This window comes from Leptinotarsa decemlineata, unplaced genomic scaffold (genome assembly GCF_025532065.1).
Source record: "Leptinotarsa decemlineata unplaced genomic scaffold, Ldec_3_MD MMD2_tig00000010_RagTag_RagTag, whole genome shotgun sequence".
Classification (NCBI taxonomy): Eukaryota; Metazoa; Arthropoda; class Insecta; order Coleoptera; family Chrysomelidae; genus Leptinotarsa; species Leptinotarsa decemlineata.
In genome coordinates, this window is record NW_027412538.1 from 13,598,669 (window position 1) to 13,620,029 (window position 21,361).

At 35.4% G+C, this 21,361-nt stretch overlaps 1 protein-coding gene across 3 annotated transcripts; it reads left to right on the forward strand.

Annotated features, from left to right (window-relative positions):
• Nucleotides 1-44: 44 nt before the first annotated feature.
• Nucleotides 45-20,662, forward strand: SCAR (wiskott-Aldrich syndrome protein family member 3 SCAR). 3 transcript variants are annotated; one of them, XM_074171522.1, is made up of 5 exons: nucleotides 45-213; nucleotides 9,016-9,224; nucleotides 9,945-10,137; nucleotides 14,762-15,108; nucleotides 19,358-20,662. In XM_074171522.1, exons 2-5 carry the CDS (start codon nucleotides 9,082-9,084, stop codon nucleotides 20,301-20,303), a joined length of 1,629 nt encoding a protein of 542 aa, XP_074027623.1. In that variant the 5' UTR covers nucleotides 45-213; nucleotides 9,016-9,081; the 3' UTR covers nucleotides 20,304-20,662. The 3 variants fall into 3 exon arrangements, with proteins under 3 accessions (XP_074027623.1, XP_074027625.1, XP_074027624.1); XM_074171524.1 differs by lacking the exon at nucleotides 45-213 and adding an exon at nucleotides 840-856; XM_074171523.1 differs by lacking the exon at nucleotides 45-213 and adding an exon at nucleotides 6,284-6,435.
• The last annotated feature ends 699 nt before the right edge of the window (nucleotides 20,663-21,361 follow it).

Here is a 21,361-nt window from a genome sequence, read left to right on the forward strand (position 1 = left end):
AGTAGTTGCTGTCAATTATGGGAATTTTCAGATTCGGAGGTGTGGCAACATTATCAATGTAATCGTTTGTTGGTGGGTGTATTTCTTCGCCATATTTTATTCCGTTTTATAAAATGTAATCGTAATTAAATATAAATGTATGTGATTTTTCATCAAATAAAGACAGTTATCATAGTTTAATTGATAAATATGAAGTTCATTTGCGTCCGAAAGGTAAGTTGAAATTTATTATCTGGTGACATTTAAAGGTTTGTTGGCCTTTACATTTGACATACGAAAAAACTACATTACAGTTGATGTTATAACATTTTATTTGCAGGAATATTGAAAATTTAAATATTTTTGTTAATCTAGTTGGAAAACTCACTGCTAGATATCTCTTTTTTGCCTGTATTGACTTTTATACAGTGATATGTGATCTTGATAGACTGGAAAGGGCTCGAACCCTTCAAATAGTTATTTTTTCAGTCGATGAGAGACTGGTGATTGGGTACGGTGGAGAATATTATACAAACTATTGATTATTTACTTTTGCAAAATCGGGATCACAATATGACCGATTTCATATTCATTCTAGTTATAACCTCCCTCAAATGAGTCACTTCCTCATTCTAAGTGAGAGGCCAATACATAACACAATTTGTTTTTATTGTATAATGAAATGCCCATATGTTCCAGTTTATTTTTATTCTTGTATATAAAACATACCTGACAGTATCTTATGCTACAAATATAAACCAGATTGATGTATTGTAAATAAGTATACCTTCTGAGCTTCACTGTTTTCATTATCAGTTTTTTTCTGTGAGTTCATCAAACGTTTTTTGTACTGAGTGGAAAAGTTCACATAAAAAGGGTAAGTAAATGTTAATAAATAACGGTAATACATCTATGATTTTAGAAGCAATTTGACTTCAATAATTCAATTTAAAAAACCCTTGTTTTTGTTTCCTTGATTGAAAAAACTGATTTTAAAATAAAGCTATTGAAATATGAGAAAAACCTTGTTTGGCTTTCTTCTCCAGGTACAATCCACAGAAGAAACCCAGAGAAAACCATCTGAAACAACTACTTGTTCCTATGAATAATTAATTGCACAAATCACTTTTTTCTCATTGATAATGTCTCCACTTTGAAATATTCAATGTTATATCAATGCTCTTCCATTTATTACATGAATGTTTGGTCAAAGTGAAAATTTGTCAATCAACACTGAGATCTAACAAGAAGATACATAAAAATATTTATGCGTTAAATCAAATTTTCAAATCTTTTTGAAACCTTCATATTTCTCTAATAATAATATTGATTATATTTAAAGTAAATTTTCCAGCTGTATTTCACAAAAATGAAACTTCCTTGCAAAAAAATAAAAACTGGAATTTAAAAGTAATAAAACAAAATGTTGCACCTTACTGATTATAACTATGTTATACAGGGTGTATACGTTAAAATATTCAAGTGACGTATTTCTGAGACAATTTTAAGAAAAAAGTACTTATAAACTTGTGACCGTAAATGCTTCGTTTCGGAGATACAGGGTGTTGAAATTGAATATTTTTGTTCGTTTTTTTTAAAATAACTAACGAGATTTGGTATCCGGGTTTTTTTTGACGTGGGAAATCACAATTTCGTATTAATTTTCATATAACATCTAGAGGGCGCTGCGAAGGCTGTCATTATTTAAAATTGCCCTAACTTTCTTAACAGTAAACTACAGGTACTTTTCATGAAGAAACCTAACTCCAACACCTTTTTCAAATAAAAAAAGGTATACTTCCTGAACAACGCTGAAATTGATCGTTTTCGAGATATCTTCTATATCGATGACTTTAACTTCTTGGGCGCTAAGTGAAGTTGCTGAGAACATTACAAAAACTAAGTATGTGGTGGATCTCGTCAAAAAACAACTATTTTCTATAAAATGTTTATCGATAAATCATTCATTTTCGAGAGACAGTTTTCTGTCACTATTATTGTTTATCAATCCAGCGTAGATACAGTTTGCGATGCCGCCGAAACTGTGAATTCCCCAACAGAGTTTTTGAACTCATTGGATTTGCCAGGCATTACACCGCATAATTTACAAATGAAGGTTGGATCGCTCCGTTATTTGAATCCACCTCGGCTGAGCAACGGCACGCGATCAGTCATTACAACATCAATGAAAAATGTTGTTGAAGCCAGACTAACGGAAAATATTGTAAAACACTATAGCGTCAAGGGACTGATCATTATTCTTATAGAAATAATTTATATGGCAGAGCAACGTTTGTCAGATCAGCGCTAGTTTTCATATAATAATTCTACTTTTCAAACTTCGTAGGAAATTATCTTTTACTTTATATGTTCCACAGTTATCAACAATATAAAGTAATCACCAGTGAGATAAGTAACGAATCTGATTGTATGACAAATATGTGTAAATATCCAAGTGATCACGCAATGAAATAAAATAAATATTAGCTAATATCGACACACCTTGTGAAAATATTCATCGTGAATTACAGTTCTCGCCTACGACTAGGTCTAGCAATGCATTGTGCTTCTCTGAAATGCTTAGAGTCTGGCACCGAGTACCACTGACAAATTTTCATCTAAGAAATAGTATCTATCTATTTGTCCAAACATTTAAACCACGCGATAACTTTGAGTAATGATCGATTTAAAAAAAACTTTTTTTTTTTTTAAAAACATAGAAACTCTTGCAGAGAAGGTTGCTCAGGTAGAGAACGATATTGAGTGACAAGTAACCGCATTGTTTATGGTATGATTCAAAAGAAATGTCAAATTTTATGTAAAAAAAAATCTCATATTATGTGCTACGCATTTACAGTTAAAAATTTAATAATATCTTCGAGTGTACAATTCCTTTTATTGTCGTGACTTGATGTTGAAACTGGTTCAATTTGTCATTTTTTTGTTGGAATATAACTCGTGCGCGAAACAAATTAAAACGGTTCGAGATTTCCGTTATTATTTCGTCTGTCTCTCTCAATTTCGTTTACTTTTGCATCGACAGAACTGAAGAATATCAGACCGATATTGAAAGGACAGGGTTGCTGAAACTTGGCTCAGTTCCTCTTCTTTCTACCAGTCACGTTACGAATGAGCTACTTACACAGTCCAGTGAGCTTCGTTTGACAGTTGTTATATACAGGGGGTTCCAGAAATTCCTTGGAAATAATGAAGAACATTGATTGTGTTTCTTTTATTAACTCATCTATGAAAACGGGGAATAGGTTTCTTCTGCGTTATAGTCATACAAATACTTCGTAGTATTAGATAATACAGAATATTACTTGTGAAATAACACTTTTTTGAGTGGCGTCTAGGAATATCAAACGTGAAATATTTCAAACAGATTGATGAAGGAAAGATCACCAAAAAACGGTGCTTGAAGTAATTATCTCTCAGACATATTCAATGCTGTAGAGAAAACACAGAACGCAACACAAATAGGTTATGCATTTAAAAAATTTGGTTTATGCATGTTCGGATTCCTCAAGAACGGTGCTTCGTAAAAAAAGAGTATCGAAACCATTTTTTAACACCCTGTTATTAGCTTCACCTGTATGTATGTATGTTTGTAACTCTCGTTGCTTGATATATTCGCGGGCAGATGGCGCTGTACGTAACTCCTTGATATATCGACAGTATTGCTTGATCTATTCGCGGGAAAATGGCGCTGTAGGTAACTCCTTGATATATCGACAGTATTGCTTGATCTATTCGCGGGAAGAAGGCGCTGTTCGTAAGCTCCTTGATGTATCGACAGTATTGCTTGATCTATTCGCGGGAAGATGGCGCTGTACGTAACTCCTTGATATATCGACATTATTGCTTGATCTAACGGAACGGGCTCGGAGAATATGTGAACCAGAACATCTGGAGAGGGAACTGAAATACCTGGAAGTTACCTTGAGATCGAAAGGGTACAGTGCCTCCGATACCAGAAGAGCCATGAGACCGAAGGGCAACACGGTTCAGAAAGCGAAAAAGGAACAGATGGTTGGTTGCACGCACATTTCTACCGTTTGTTCCTTGGGTCACGGATAGATTTGGAAAACTATTGGATAAACACGACATCGAAACAGTCTTCAAACCCACGAGGAAGATACAACAAAGCCTCAGGTCGCCTAAAGACAAAAGATACCCATTAAATTATCAGCAGCAGGGGTCCATCGCATACCGTGCACTTGTGGGAAGGTATATATCGGAACCACCAAACGATCCATGGGAACAAGACTAAATCTTCCTCTTGAAGATGATCACTTGGTGATCAAAACACGTGTCGAAGTGTTAAAATAACGGTTTGGTGTTGAGAAAAAACTCCAATAATATTTATTACAGCACCAAAGGTTCCAAACACAAATATGATACTTATTTAGAGTTATTTGAATGACGACTTTTCATTCATCTTAGTTCACTGTGATAGATTTTTTTCCTAGGAAAGACAGAACTTTTGTCGTTCACCATTTTTTGCATATTATCTATTTTCGTTCATTTCGATACCACAATAAGTAGAACCGTTGTCTTATCTTCAACGTTTAAATATATCCAACTACGAAATTGTTATTCGACTTGTATATATATCACTAGTTAAATAATAACGTCACACTGGTATGTACTAACAATTGTAAAATACAAAGAATCCCCAAATTACTTCACAAGTTACTGATTTATTTGAATCTGGATTTAATTCCATTGTCTCTGTATCCAGTATTAAGTTCGAAAGGTTGGGAGTTCACTCATCACACGAATAAATCTGAGAAGGTGGGTTAATTTTGTAGTATTATATTTCTTAAAATGAATTTGAAACTCTGTTTCTGATATTATTACTTATTATAATAAGTGACGCTCTCATTAATTAACTAAATTATTCGATAACACAAAATTGCAACTTAAATACTTCTAATTCGATAATAGCTCACACATGCAATGTTCAAAAATATTCCTGGAGAATTGAAACATTTCCAACTCTCCAAATGCTCTTGTTAATAGAATATTATATTCCTCTACTTTGGTTCCCTTCAAGGCGACGTGCTTTTGTGAACTTGTCACATACGTGTAACCCATTGATTCTCCTTTCTGATTTTTCTCATGTCACGTACAGAAGTTTGGTGAATTCTTCCTCGTTTATAATGGAGTTATTCCTTTGATTTTCTTACTTCCTCTGGCGACAATTTTAGTTTTTTGTTTCATATACCTCTCTGACAAATCATCGATGGAATATAGATGTTTTTCACATTTTCCAACAACATATACATGTGTTGAAGTTTATTTCCTCACAAATTAGTCATCGCAACTCTCTTGGAAAATTGCTGAATATTCCGAATTAATCCACTGCTGCTGGAGAAGAAATCGCACGAGAGGAGCACCCTGTTCGGTGTTGCCACATCAACTGATTTTTCAGTAGATCTTCTGATTTGGCTTTCGAGCTAGTGTTCTACTGTTTGAGAGTTAAAAAATATATCTGATGACTCAGTTTAGATTCTATTTAAATTATGAAATTACTGTAAATATAGGTAATTGCCACGTTGCTTTCTTGAAGAGGGAGCAATGATTATATATGGAAACTGTTCAGAAATTCTATGAGACTTCCCTGCTTCATTTCATTGATTTCCTCTGTAATAAATTCTTTCTGATAAATAAAAACATTAAAGACAAATCTTCAGTGTCTTATAGATCAGGAGTATGTAAGTTGATTTGTGGTTCTTGCCCAAAACTCTATATTGGCCAAACGGGAAGAACCTTCTTCCAAAGAATAAAAGAACATTTACTGGACATTTTCTGAACATTCACTAGATGGCCGAATAGAATTGAATAAACCCCCTAACTAACCAACAAACTAAAAAGTTAAACATATTTTTTTAAATAAGCTTAAAATAATAATGAACGAAAAATAGTACTATTATTGTGAAAAAAGCGTGGCCGCTTTGGGCCATTTTTTTGTTTATCAAGCGGCCGTCGCTTTTTTCATAATAATAGTATATTTATTATTTTTTTTACCAAAAAATTAACGAACAAAGAATGACGAGTAAGCACTTGTAAACAAAAATATTTTGAAGTCTGCGTTCGCCAGAAACAGTAACAATCGCAACGTGTTCAACAAATATTCGTAAAATAACAAAAAAGGTCAAATATTTGTACACAACATTGTTAGATTGGTAGGTAAATTTCCGAGTAGTATTGCAAATCCTTTTAGGATCAGAGGTCAAGTGGTACGAACACAAGTCATATTATTATCCTTTTAACTTCAAATTCTCGCGATGCGGCAGTTGTTTCACAAAAATGCATTCGTCGTGTTTTTGCAGTGACTGAGTGAAACTAGGTGATTCGTGTCAGTGGAAATTATTGTATTAAATTTGCTTCAGCTATGAAGATAGTCGTGTCGTAGGTGTCTCACAAAAACCAACAAATGAACTTCATTGGGTAAGGGATATTTAATATACAGAGCACTCCAGTTGAAGCGAACCACTCTGAACGTCATTTGATATTGAGTCTGTAAAAAGCCATCAGAACAATCCTCAAGGCAACAATTTCAAATGTTAATCGAGTGATATCTTATTTGAAAAATCTTTCAATTCTGTATCCAACCCTGTATCAACAAGTCGAAATTCGTGTTCAACAGAGCGGATAGCTTTTTGAATTCAGAGTGAAGTGTTGAAAAATGGGTTCGCATGATTTCACAGCACACGAAAAATTGCTATTTTCTTTACCAAAAAAGGATGAAATAAATAATAGTTTGAAAAACTGAAAAAACACTCTTCGACGCTCAGTTCGGGTTTCGGTAGTGATGAATCCACTGATGAATGTTATTCATTTTCGGCAAGTAACGGGTCAGTTCGTTCATGATTAATTTATGATTTGGAGAACACCCATTTTGTGGAGTGAATTCACCGAGACCATGTTTAGAAATGAATCTACAGAAATTTGAATCCAATCAAATCGCATTATCGCTCTCAGAACATCTTGTAAATGTTCAGCTTTATTTGTGCATCTCTCTGAAACATCCTTGTGAACATTGTGCTAGAACATGATCACACTTGAGTCAAAATCTGTAAAGTCCTCGCGGAAAATTATATTTGACACCTTATCCGTTTCCCGGAAAATTATATCCTGGTTATTAAATGCATCAGATACCAACTATGATTCACCCTACAAACAAATTTCATCTCAATATTACTGGAGTTCTTTCCCAACACCAAATCGTTATCTTTAACACCTCGACACGTGTTTCGATCACCAAGTGATCATCTTCAAAGAGGAAGATAAAACATTTCAGTTGATAATCCGGTTGGGTGTACTATTAACGTGTTATTTAAGAGCAAGGTATAGCTTGATGTTTCATATCTTTCAAAAGGAATACTTCATTTCATGAATGGTACAGGTTCAGACTTGAATTGTCTGTATTTGTCAGAATTATTGACATTATTACTTGATCTATTCGCAGACGGATGGCGCTGTGCGCAACCTCCTTGATATATAGACGTTATTGCTTGATCTATTCGCGGGCAGATGGCGCTGTATGTAACGTCCTTGATATAATTCGAATTCACTTATGTAAAAAATGGATGAGAATGAACAAAGGTATAAAATTTCAAACTAAAAGTACGGCAGTTCATAAATGAAACAAAATATCGTAACTTGAATTTGAATAAAATTATTAAATAAATAAGAAATTAAAAATTAAGAAAGACATTTCAAACCAAGCTACTTTAATACATTTCGATTGTTAGTATCCAATATCGTCTTTAGGTGATATCCTACTTATTCCTTATTCTCTGAAACTTGAGCCCTTCCCCCCCCCCTCGTTTTCAATGTCCAGTAAAATCTGAACCGTTTTTCCACTTGATTAGAGGTTTCCGTGCGTTGCGTTACGTCACACTATACTAACTGAATGCGTCGTTGCTCAACACGTACGCAGCTTCTTCAAACTTCATCTTGAACCAGTTTTTCTTTCTTTGAATGATTTCAGCTTCGGACTACCTTAGGTTATATTGTATCCACATGGTATACGGTGAATACAATGCTTGAGTCGCTATCCACGTTTGGTGGCTTGGTGATCTCAGATCCAACTCTTCTTGTCACCTCCAACAGCCCTCTATACCAAAGAAGGGATAGTACAGGTTGTAAAGGTTTCTTTTCCTTGCGGGGTTCTTGTTCTCCAGCAGATATCTGAACCACCAGGTATTTGTGATAATAATTCTGTTGAAGATCTTTCCTGGTATGGTTTATCTCCTTGGCGAGATTTACAAAAACATTCAATGATCCATTACAGTTATTTTTCTCTCTTAGTGGTTTGATGATGGTTGAATTCGTAATTCGTTATTTGGTTTTCAATACGCGAGAACTGATAGTTTCCCACTTGTCAGTGAAACATTGTTTCACTGACAAGTTTCTGGAGTCGTCTCCTCATCTGGTCGACTACTGGGATGCTCATCTTGGCAGCTCGTACGACCTCGTTTAAACTCTACTGCTCAATATTTTACTGTTACGAAGGATCAGACTCACCCAGAGTAGAATCCAGTTCGGTTTTTATATGGGTTTGGCTGAGGCCTTTCAAATAATAAAAGTATTGTACCAAATTACAATGACCAATTTTCTCCATATTTACAAATTCACCGAAAACGTTCGCTATTGGTGGCTGCCAAACAAATACTAAAGAACGCAGCGTCTTCAAACTTGAAACATATACTTTATAGATTGTATGCTTTCTGATACAGTGATTATTTTCAAACAACTACCGCCATCTCTTGGTCAGGCCGGGTACTTCTGGGTGTTTTTTCGACAGGAATGCCAGGCTTTCTACTTTGAAACCGTTTGTCTCGTTCTCTGTATTCGGCTGCTTTCAGTAACTTGAAAAGTGCCTTGAATTCTTCACAAAAGATGAGGTTTCTCCTTGTAGCGAATAATTGGAAGTAGATATCTGGAACAGTTGTATTATTGTACACAACGTCGTCAAATGGCTATCTATCTTTCAGTACATTATATTTTTTATTTTTGTTTCAGCCCGGCTCCATTGATAGCAGATCCGACTTCGCAGGAGCGCTAGATTAATTAAGAAACGTTTACGCCATGCCCCTTCCAAAAAGAGTTATAGAACCGATCCATGTAACGCGTGGTACGTTACCGGAAGATTATCCTCTTCCATCGGAGCTCGAAGGCGTTACCAATGGAACTCTTGCCAACACTGTTAGACAACTGTCTTCTCTGTCAAGGTATTCATTATCATCTTCAATGATTCTCAACTGACTTCTTCGACACGCTGTCTGGTGCATTAAATTAGCATTATTTTGAACATGAGAACTCCAGCGAGAATGACAACTTCGTTATCAACACGCCATCTATGGAATCGATAGAAAGCTCGTCGAGGATGAACGCGGGTTTATTCCTATAGATGGCGTTACGAATGAAACAATTTTGGACTCTGGTTATATTAATTCCATATTTCCTATTCAATTTCTAACCTGTTTTTGTATGTCTTGCATTTCGTATTTGATGCTCTAGTTATGCTAAAAGACTGCTCATCATTTTGGTCGTCCTTCTAGGACTTTCCAGAACTATTTAGTAGGTTCATCTTAGTTTGTAAATGTATTGTTTGTATTGGATTCGTGGCTGTAACACAAGCTTGGCTTAGATAGCCACAATCCTTCATAGATGTAAGTTGTAACGGTTTATATTTTATATTAATCTGAATTGAATGAAATTTGATTTGATTTGTTAGGAAATGATTTTCTTGGAATATGATGAGTATTTCAATATTTTGCTTTAAATATTTCATTCATAATCATCCCTTAGAGATAATCATATTAAATTTCATCAACAAACAGTAAAATTAATTCAGAAATTCCCCGTTTTATAATAATAATGGTTCTATGTATATTGAACCTCAAATTGGTGGATTTTCTTTTGCAAAAGGTTTATTGTGTCTGTTTCAGGCATGCCGAAGATCTTTTTGGAGAATTGGCGAGAGATGCCCAACAATTATATGATAGATCGAATTCGTTACAAGCTAGAATAGACAGGTTGGCTATTAAAGTAACACAGCTCGATAGTACGGTAGAAGAAGTATCCCTTCAAGATATACACACCAGGAAGGCATTCAAAAGCAGTGTTGTATTTGACCAACAGGTAAGAAGATGTTTAATGTCTGTCTCTCATCATATATGTATGTATGTCTATATGTTTTTTGACTTGTCCTATAGCTGTATTTGCTCGAATGGTAAAATAAAGAATTGAATTGAATTGAATTATGGGTGTATGCAGTAAAATGATCTATACAAACAACTGTTTATAAAGTATCAAATATCAAATGTGATTTCGTTGTTAATCCTTGAATCATAGGCATAGAACAAAAATACTTATACATCTGGCTAGCCAATTAAAGATTGACAACAATCAACCAAATCAATAACTCAATTATATACAGGGAAATGAAAAACATTAAAGAATGTTACCTCATTACTACTAGACATTTAATCTTTATATCAATCTTTTTTTCACTGGTCTACTGCGCCGAAGGGAAGCAAAGACAATAAAAGAAAAGAAGAAGAAGAATCTTCTTTTTTTCTTTATAGAAAATACAATTTTGAGCAATGAAAATGATTGTTTTTGTATGAATGTGAGGAATAACACGTTTTGTGATGTAAAAAGTGCGAATATGTTTTTCAATTCAAGTAGTTTATTGAACAACTTTCGTCAACGAAATGTCAAACAGTGTACCAAATCATAATATCACAATATCTTTCTCACACCTGTCTACCATCTCTTCTGATGGGATTTCCAGTATCATTGTTTCTTTCACTGTTGAAGTTTTATTGGTGTACATGTATAGCTGTTGCCTTCGTTATTCACCTTATTTGAAGTACCTAATTATTCTTTTCGAAACGTAACTTATTAAAAAAACTAGATGGAAGGTAATTCATCTTTTACTATTGAAAATTCGGCAGTAGTAGCTCAGAAGTAACAAATAGTTGATTTGTAAAGTCTAGCCTTTCTGAATTTTTTTGTCGAGATCACAATTGTTTTGCATCAACGAAATTTACTAAAAAAGGTTATTCTCTGTCTTATAATATGAAGGGATATTATGAAAAACCATAATATTTTGTTCTTGAATGTTTTAAGTTGTTGATAATGTTTTAGAACCGTTTATATTTTACAAATACTCTAGCTGCTGGATGAAAGAACAGTAAAAAACATTTTGAACTAGTTTCTAAAGTTAATTTTTTAGAAATATTCAATTTTTCGTCTCCAGAAATGAGGTATTCTCAACAAAAAGTCAATCATAAACCATGTGGCAAATAAAAAGACAACTACATGTTATGAAATGATTGACACCACATTAGACTGTATAAATGCAGTTATGCCACTTTCCCTGCTCACGTTCAATTATCAACTCATTAGAAACCAGTACTAATTTATGTTTCTTTTTCCTGTTGTGTTCTTGCATTCTTGAATAACTTATTGATTTGACTGAAATGTCAATTGTATGATTATGCATAGTACAGCTATGAATCTCAATGAAGTTCTGTATTCAGTTTCCTATTGTGACTAATATAAATTGTGTTTATTATTTTTCATGGCCCTACCAAATGAGCAGTTGTGATAGTTTTTGATCAACTGCTCAGATCGAACCACTTCAATCTACAGTAATAAATCTTTCGTTTTAATATTAGATTGTTTCAAAAATGTTTTCCGTTTTTATGAGTCTACTTTAAACTGAATAATCTTATGAATATTCATTGAATTCAATCCAAATCAGCCCACTTTTGCCTGCGTAACACAAGACGGTCAGTTCCGTCTGAATTAAAAGTGTGTGCTTGGGATGCGATGAAATCGACGAAGGCCGTTTTTGCCTAGTCCTGATTGGCGAAGCTTCTACCGGCGAGAAAGTTATCGAAGTGCTTGAAAAGATGGTAGTCAATTGGTGAGAGGTCTGTGGAGTATGGTGGGTGAGACAGATCTAATATCAAAATGAAAATTATTGAAACGAAAGTCGGACGAATCCCTCTCAAGATTTCAAAATATTGATTTGCAACACCACCAACTATTCCAAAATGAAATGAGTCATATTATAAGGATCGCGATTTCAGTCATGAATGAAAAACAGGAAATTGTGCTTCCATAACTTCTCCACAAAATAGGATAAACATGGTGAATCTGGGACAAGCCATGAATGATAAGTTTGTGATTTGAAACTGTGGTAGGTGCTAGGCACGATTCTATTTCTGAATATAAAGATGCCAAATATTGATTTTCTTCTTAAGGGAAGGGCCGTCCTGAATGAAAACTCGTATTGATTGATTGATGCAGCTTTATTTTAATCGAACGTTGGAAAGCAAGGATGGCATTTGGTGCTCTCTGGGCTTTAAGGCTTGATTTGTGCAGTTTGAATGTGAGATATCTTTTGTTGCTCTAGATTTTACGAACAAAGCATCAATGGCATTTTTTTGTCAAAATGTATTTTTTATGCATAACTTTAGGTTATCCATGTAATAATCGGTGATACAAAGTGTGTGATAAAAATCAAGGCACATATGTAAGTAATTTTAAAGGTGAATTCGAAAACCTTGTATTCTGTATATTTTTTTGATAAAGAATGCTTTTTAGTAGTGCAGAAATTTTTAAAGCGTAAAAGATTTCAAAGAGACACAGTAATATCTTTTTTTTTTTAGGCTTGGTCCTTCAATGCATAAGTTTTCTGTAACTTGAATCACGTGTTCGGTTAGGTTTCCGCAGTCAGTAGTATGCTGTCGTTGAGTTCGGGTTGAACCGCGTTTTGTATTCAACGTCCCACAAAGCTTCCCTTTCCTACATTACAGGTGTAACTGACAAAATTGGCCGAATTCTCAAAAAACTGGACATAAAAACGATATTCACCGCCAACAATCGGATTTCCACATTTCTCCGTTCCCCCAAGAATAAAATTGTCAATCCCAAGGTATATATGAAATTCCATGCTTCGATTGGGATAGAACATATGTAGGCCAGGCCAACAGACGTGTGACAAGTAGAGTATACGAACATCAACTTGCTGTGCGAAAGTCAGACCCATCCTCAGCCCTGTCCAAACATCATCAAGAGGCAGGACACAACATTGACTTTGCGAACACTAAAACCTTCGCTACAGGTCCGATAATTCGCGGGGCCATCAAAATCGAGAAGCCTGAAGCCTAGACCCCACATTTCCACTTCAGTAGCTTCCGCCGATATAAATACCACTGAACACCCATCGATACTTCAGTTACATCAATGGAGTAGGCAGATTGAGACCTTAGAAAGAACACATGACAAGACCTGAAAATACCTCCAAAATGGGAGTCGAAACGTCGAATACAAAACTTCAGACGCCGTTCAACCCGAACTCAACGACAATGCCGCACATAAAGCTGAAGTAAAACCATCAGGTATCTGTGCAACGTCTTCCATTCGAAAAATTCGTCGCAAGTAACTTCCTCTATGTGAGGAAGTAATTAATTTCATTTGGTCGGGTCGACCACCGATAGACCGGTTTCGGAGAACTTGCTCCTCGTCAGTACCGAGAAATTCATTTTAGACAAAGTGAACTGCCTGAGTATCCCAAACAATCGAAATCAATTCCAACTAGTCATCAAGCTCTATCTGCAGTTGATGCAGTAGGATGTCCACTGCGCCATCTGCAGACAAAATCCGGAAACAACTCCACAAATACATACTTACATACCTCTCATATGGACTTTGTAGGTAGATGTGGCAGATACTCGACGGACGGAAAAACAACAACTAACCCAGCTAATGTCGCGGCATTAGCTGGGTTAGTTGTTGGTGTTGAAATATGAGATACATAAAAATATTTTGTGGAAAAATTTTACAGATTAATGAAAGCTATCTTTCGATAATTATTACTGATATACAGGGTGTCCAATAAATGTATGACAAACCAAATTTATATATTTTTTTAAATATAATACTTCAGCTGTTTCCACTCGATTGAATCTCTTGAGCAGGATGCTTCTCAAAAATATAGGGTTTTTTGGATTTATTTTAATACAAAGTTTATTGTTTTGTTTTTTTTTGTGCAACATAATTATGTATTGGGGTTGTTTTCTTAAATATTCCATATATTTTTCTCTTTCCTTTCACAAATTTCCTTACTGATTTTTTGTTTTTCTATTCAAATAAAAAGAGTATTTTTAACTGAAAGAGAGTTCAAGTAGTGTTTCCAAGTGAGTATTTGCACTTGTATTTGAGCAAAATTTATCAAAAGTATTTCTACTTTGTACTTGAAATCGAAATATCATGTACTTGACCCAGCTCTGAGTACACATATGTATTTCAGTTCTGATAAGATCCTTTTATACAGAAATTATATAGAAATTCATTTCAATCATGCTAGTATCAAATGTTTGGTTTCTTCTTAATCTTTCTTATTAGTCAGTGGGCTATGCTTGACGCCTATCAGAAAACCACTACCCCCCTGGCTAATACCACGAAGGGCGTTGGATTATATCCGACAGGCGTGTTTGACAAATTGTAAATTGAGAATAGATTTTCTACGCTTCTGGGAAAATCGAAAAGTTATTTTGTTAGATTTATGCTAAGGAGAAAGTCCAGTTCAACTTATATCTATCAGATAATCTGTCTAGTCGAGTTCTGACCTAAACTAAAAACAGTGGTTGAAAAAAATCACATATTTCCACCTGTCATTCATCACCGATGCAGTCCACAGTTACGTTTTTTCTTTTTCAACAATGATAATCGCCGTTCTCTGTCTTAGATTTTCTCAAGAGGAACAATGCCAACCGCTATGCTAGAAACCTACAACTCTTGCGACAAACCACCGCCTCTCGATAAGCTCAACTGTTATCGTGATGACGGCAAGGACGGCTTGAAATTCTACACCGATCCCAATTACTTCTTCGAACTTTGGCGACAGGAAATGCTCAATGACACCGAAAGAATGATGCATGACAGAGGAAAGAAGCCCCATCGACCCCGCACTGAGGGTGGTCAAGGTAATAGACATAAAAAGCGAGTGAGACAACCGCACAGCACTAGAGAAAGACAGAAGCAAATCGCTACCGAACACGGCGAATATATTATGCCTCAAAATACAATTTATAGGTGAGTAGTTTTATTGTATGTGTGTCCGTCCATTGAAAATTCGTGTAAGGATGAAAAAATGTAGAGAGGTCACTCAGAAGGGGATACTTAGTTCAGAGAGCAATTTTGTTTTTTTCTTTACATATGTTGTACATGACAAAACAATATGACCTCAGAGAAATTGTGCATTACTTGTTCAGGTAATACTAACTTCAGCAGGAGCGAGATATTGGAATATTGTTTAAATAATTAGTTTGATGGTATGGAACAGCAAACATTTCAGGGTTTTGAATGTGACAGTTTACGTCCCCTGAAAGCATCTTGAAAAAATTGCAAAAATCAATTATTTACAGTCCAATTTGATGGATCTCACCTTTATCTCGACTATCATTTCATCATAAGTTTATTGTTGTCTAGGGCAGTGGTTCCCAAACTATTGGTCGCGGGAGCAATTTGGGTGGATTGCAGAAACAGATTAAAAACACTTGATACTTTTGAATTGTTTTTCCCATTTTAGATAAAGGCTAGGGGAGAGTTTCCAGTTCTTTCGAACGTAGCCATAAAACAGGCTAATGGGGGTTTCAACCACTAATTTGTGGGAGAGGGCATTCCCTGGTTTATTTGAAAAATAAATATAGAAATAGGCTTTGCGTGGAAGGTGACCTGTGTTTAAAGCTTTCAACTTTCGACCCAGATATAGAATCTCTCGTAAATCGTAAGCACCGGCTCCACAAGTCACATTAATTACAAAGTCTCATTTTTTGTATTTGTTTAGTTTTAAGATTCTGAATTAAAAGTCTTCATTCGTCTTGTATTTTATCTTCAATTATATCATCTTTACCATTTTTTTTAGGAGGTGTATTCCTCAATAGTGAATTTACACGATAATAATAAAAATATTAGTAATAATAATTATAGTTGATATTATTTAATATGTGGGTCGCAATGAAAATTCCACAATTTCCCAGGCAAAAAAGTTTGGGAAGCGCTGCTCTAAGGATTTAATATAATAATAATAACAGACGGTGTATTAATATTATAATACAATGAAAATAAATCACCCCGTACACTTCCAATTCAAATCTTAGGATGTATTTGCTTTTTATATTTGGTTGGCATCAGTAATGACAATACTGGTAATGACAGCTGTCGGCTAAATTTTATTCAAAATTCAAGTTCAGTGAAATGTAACAATATCCTCACGTGATAAGTTCACTCCATAACATAAATTATTACGAATGTACCATGACTTGAGCTACAGGTATGTTTCTTTTTGTTTTCAGTTGACTTATAAAGTTATAATGACATTTGGTATAGAAACTTTACATCGTAACAATACAAGCTATTCAAACGTATTTAATAACACTTGATGTGATATTTATATTTAATGTTTTACAAAATCTTGAGCCGTGTGTGTCACAACAAAAAATCTATGTAGATGACACGACTCGATTGGTATCAGCATCTGATGAATTCTTGAAATGCTTTGCATCGTGGCAGTTTTGACATGTTTCCTCTAACGCTGACTCGACACTGGCATATTACTCTATAAAACTCTACAACAAACTACCATATGTTGTTCAGCGAGAAGCATATTTCATTTTGGATCTGTGAGAAAGTTCACGGAGTCTTTTTTTATTCCATTTGAAAACTTCTTTTCATTATTGTGTTAATTCAGTGTCACTGTTTTTCGAGTTTGAAAGGCGTGGATTTTTGGAATTTCTTCCTGACGTTTCGCTGGAGCAAGTGGCTAGCTTCTACAGAGGTTTAACCATCTTGGCTTGCTGTTTGATGACAAACTTCGCCAAAGACATAAATACACTTTACGAAGCTAAAAAATTTGTCATCGGACAGCAAACCAAGATAATAATAATGATATTTATTGATTTCTTCGGGACATTCTAATATACATACATTATTTTAAAAATATATCTTGTTCAACAAAATTTGTTGAATGAAGTTGCTCACAAGGATATACACCAACATGATACAAGAAATAAATCAAACCTTGTTCCTACAGCTAATAGGTTGAAAAGAACAGATAATATAGGAATTAAGCTATACAATGCCTTATCTGCCAAATTTCGCAACTTGCGATTTAGAAGATTCAAAAACTTATTGAAGAAAATATTAACCAAACATCCTTTCTATGAAATTGATCAATTTTTCGAAGTTATCCAAGAAGAAAGAGACACTTTTGTGGTCACCTCCCGAACTTTTACTCAACTTTAAATATATATAATACGTTAGCTATGTGTAAAGCTCATGGCTTTACATTTCAGTCAAGTCTTATAAGATTGGAATTTTATCTTGTTAACTTGTTTGTTTTTTTTTTTTTGTAAATCTAATTTATCTACAAGCATTTTTTTTAAATTATATTGACAAATCTTACCCTCTCAAACCTATTTTAGAAATTGTATTGACGTGTCTAAAAACTGTGTGTTTCTTGAGACTAATAAGTATTATTATTATGACATAAATAACAAAAATGATGATATGGTAGAAGAAAAAATGAATAAAAACCATTTTTCAATGATTCCAGAATGGTTTCAATATGAGGATATACATAATAAATATATTACCAAACAGAAAAAAGAAAATCAAGTATGATATTTAATATAGTTCATGAGTTTTTTTTTGAATTGGAAAACAATTATTGAATCTTTCAACGATAGTGGGAGTTTGTTATACTCATTCAAACCTTCATAAAATAAAGACTTCATCGTACTAGTCAAATTAGTTCGAGGAAGGTGGAATTTTTGAGAGCTACTCGCTCTTGTTAAGTGGTTATGGATTTGAGATTTATTTATACAGAATTCTTCAAAATAAGTTGGAACCGAGTTATGTGTTTGTTTGAAAATGAATATAATTTCTAACTCGTACAGTCTCTGGGAAACAGACAGCCACTGCAATGTACTTAACATGTTCGATATACTAGAATACCTATTCACTTGTAAAATAATCCTCGTTCCACGATTCTGTAACTTTTGTAAAGCCGATACCTTATTTTGGTCAAATAAGTATAACAGACCAGCACAATAATCAAAATGGGGTTGGATTATACAATTATATATTGTAATTTTTAAGTACATCCAAAGCTGAGATGAAATTCTTGAGAAAAATATATTTTTTTAGTAATTTTTCTACATATATAATCAAAATGAGCATGAAAAGATAAACGATTATCCACCATGAAACCTAAGTATTTGAATTCACTTACGAACTCTATTACATCACCTGCAATTTGTAATCTTATGTTGAGATTGTTGATGAGTGATAGCTTATAACCAGTTGATAATATCATATATTTTGCTTTGGAGGTGTTGAGTTTTAATTTATTGCTATTCATGTACTTGAAAACATTTCTTAGTTCATTATTCATTTGATCAGCTACTGTTTCTATATTATCTCCTAAAATTGATAACAAAGTGTCGTCTGCAAAAAGGTTCATGAAATCACAACCATGGATGGTATCTATATCATTCAGGTAGATTAAAAATAATATAGGTCCCAAAACACTCCCCTGAGGTACCCCGAAAACGACATCGCGAGATGATGACACTTAATTCTTTATTTTGGTTACCTGTTTGCGTTGTGATAAATAATCAGTCAGCCATAACAAAACAGTTTCCCTGATACCAATACTTTGCAGTTTATTTAGTAATATGTGGCGATCAATGTCTCAAAAGCTCTTTCAAAAATACGGCTATGATATAATGTCCCTTATCTATTGATTCTTTCCATTTTGATATTGTGACTTGTAATGCAGACTCACATAAATTATATTTTCTGAAACCTGACTGATATTTTAGTAAAATATCATTATTTTCTAGATATTCAATGAGTTGATTATAAACTGCGAGTTCAAATATTTTTTCAATACAAGGCAAAGTGTTGATTGGTCTAAATTCCCAGGATTTATTTGTGTTAGGGACTTTCTGAATTGCCACAAGACCACTGGTCTTGAACTCCTTCGGGAATCTGCCAGTTCTCAAGGATGTATTTATAAAATGCAACAATGCATGTCCATCAACACCAAACGTGTATAGATGGTTGAACCTCTGAAGAAGCAGCCGCTCGCGCTAGCGAAACGTCAGGAAGAAATTTCAAAAATCCACGGCTTTCAAACTCGAAAAACAGCGACACTGAAAACCTCAGCCGCCGAAAGTCTAAACAATTTTGTCATTGTGTTAATTGTAACCAAATTTGGTGTAATACGCTTTCAATGAAAACATGATTTATTTATCATCATTATTAATATTCGTTTTAGGACTCCGACCCAGTTTCCTCAACCACAGCTGCAACTCCCTCCCGAGGACCTCATGGTACAACGCGAATTACACCAGCAACGTCCTCCGAGGCCCAACTCGATCGAGATCCGCCGTTCTTACCAGCAGGAAGTGCCAGACGGTCTGCCTTCTCCGACGTACCCTCCATACGAAGAAAACCCATACCAACATGGTCTCTACAGCCAGGGACCGCTCAGTTCCGAGTCGTTATATGCGGGAGGCACTCCGACGCGTGGCAACAAAATCAGGCCTAGCCAACCACCTCCGGCGCCTCCGAGCAACAACAGCACTCCCTCTGCCAACACCCCGACGAGAGGTAGGAGCATCTCTTCCGGCAGGGATAATCTCCCACCCCCTCCTCCCCCTCCCGAAGGTACCATGTCGCCTCCTAACGGAATCCCTGCTCACGTCGTGAGGCAGGCAAGTCAATCTAGATCCAACAGTCCTCATTCCCACACGGCCACTCCGGAGCCTGTCCAAGACTTACCGCCTCCTCCGCCAGCTCCCGTCAAGCAGGCTTCTCCCCCCAAGCAGCAGACCCCTGTGGCTCCCCCGCCTCCGCCCCCTCCGCCCATGCCCGTGATGACCAATGGACCCGCGGTGGCTCCCCTTCCCATGTTGAACGGAGATCTGGCTAGAATTCTGAATTCCTCGACGCCCGTTAAGTTGACTCCGGTGAAGGACCGTCCCATGAGTAAACCGCCGATGGTGGATCCCCGAAACGATCTCCTCAAAGCTATCCGTGACGGCATCAAGCTGCGGAAGGTCGAGAAGATCGAGCAGAAGGAGGTGGAACGCGGAAACGGATTGCACGACGTGGCGAGCATCTTAGCTAGGAGGGTCGCAGTTGAGTTCAGTGATTCAGATTCGGGGAGCGAGTCTGAATGTGATAGCGAAGGTTGGGGAGAAAACGAAACTTCGGCGTGACACAGACGCAAGGCTAGCAGCGCTAGTCAGGTGTACTGAGCGGAAACAACGAATGTACAGGGAACGAGAGCTTTTCGGAAGAAATTGAGTGTAGGATCGACCCGTTTAGTTCTTTGTCGAAATTGATCAGTAGAATTGAGAGACCGGGAAAGGGTTGTTGGTAATTTTTGGTGGGAGGGAAGAGGATTTAATGGAGGGGGGCTGAAAATTTTATTGGAGAGAAACAAAAAGCTGAGTTCGTCACCTAGAAAGCAAAAAACGTGAATGTTTCCTTGTAATTTGTATTACATTCTTGTGCATTTCCTAAAGTCAAATCTTCTTGTTAGTTTTGAAAAAATAAATTCTGCCACTTAGCGATACTACCGAGTTATTTAAAAATACAGAGTGTTCAAAAGTGAAACATGAACAAAAACTATTATTTCAAAATTGTTAACCTTCCTTCTGGATGAAAAATATGAAAAAGCAATAGACTGAGTAAAAATATTCTCAAAAGGAAACTTATTGGACGATTAAATAGCATTATTCATGATAATCATGCCACTAGAATCAAAGAAGTCGTCTCAGAGCGCCAATTAATTTTTATTATTGCTTTATAATTTCGTGAGACGTGACTTGGGAGGAAGAAGCTTTCAATTCCATTCGATACAATATAGGCCTTCAATTGGGTCATCCAAATATCAATAATCGCAGAACATTTGAGTGCAATAACGATAAATTTATATTCGTTATTTTTCAGGATTGTTAAAACATATCACTGTCGATAATGTTATTCAAACGACCATTTGTATCAGTGACAGACTTGTTTGTCACAAAGGAACAGGCAAACTTCGAAAGTTAACTGTGGAAAATATTCACAAAGACTAAGGAACATTCAAGTTGAATATCCGAACACTTGATCAAAAAAAATTTTGGCTTCAATTGATACAAATATTATTTGTCAATTCTGGAGCACTAGAATGAATGCTAGGCTGGAATGAATGCAATAAAATTATGCACATTCAGGAAGTCCAAAGTATAATAACAAAGGAAATTAGGACTTGACCAGAATGAAATATTAC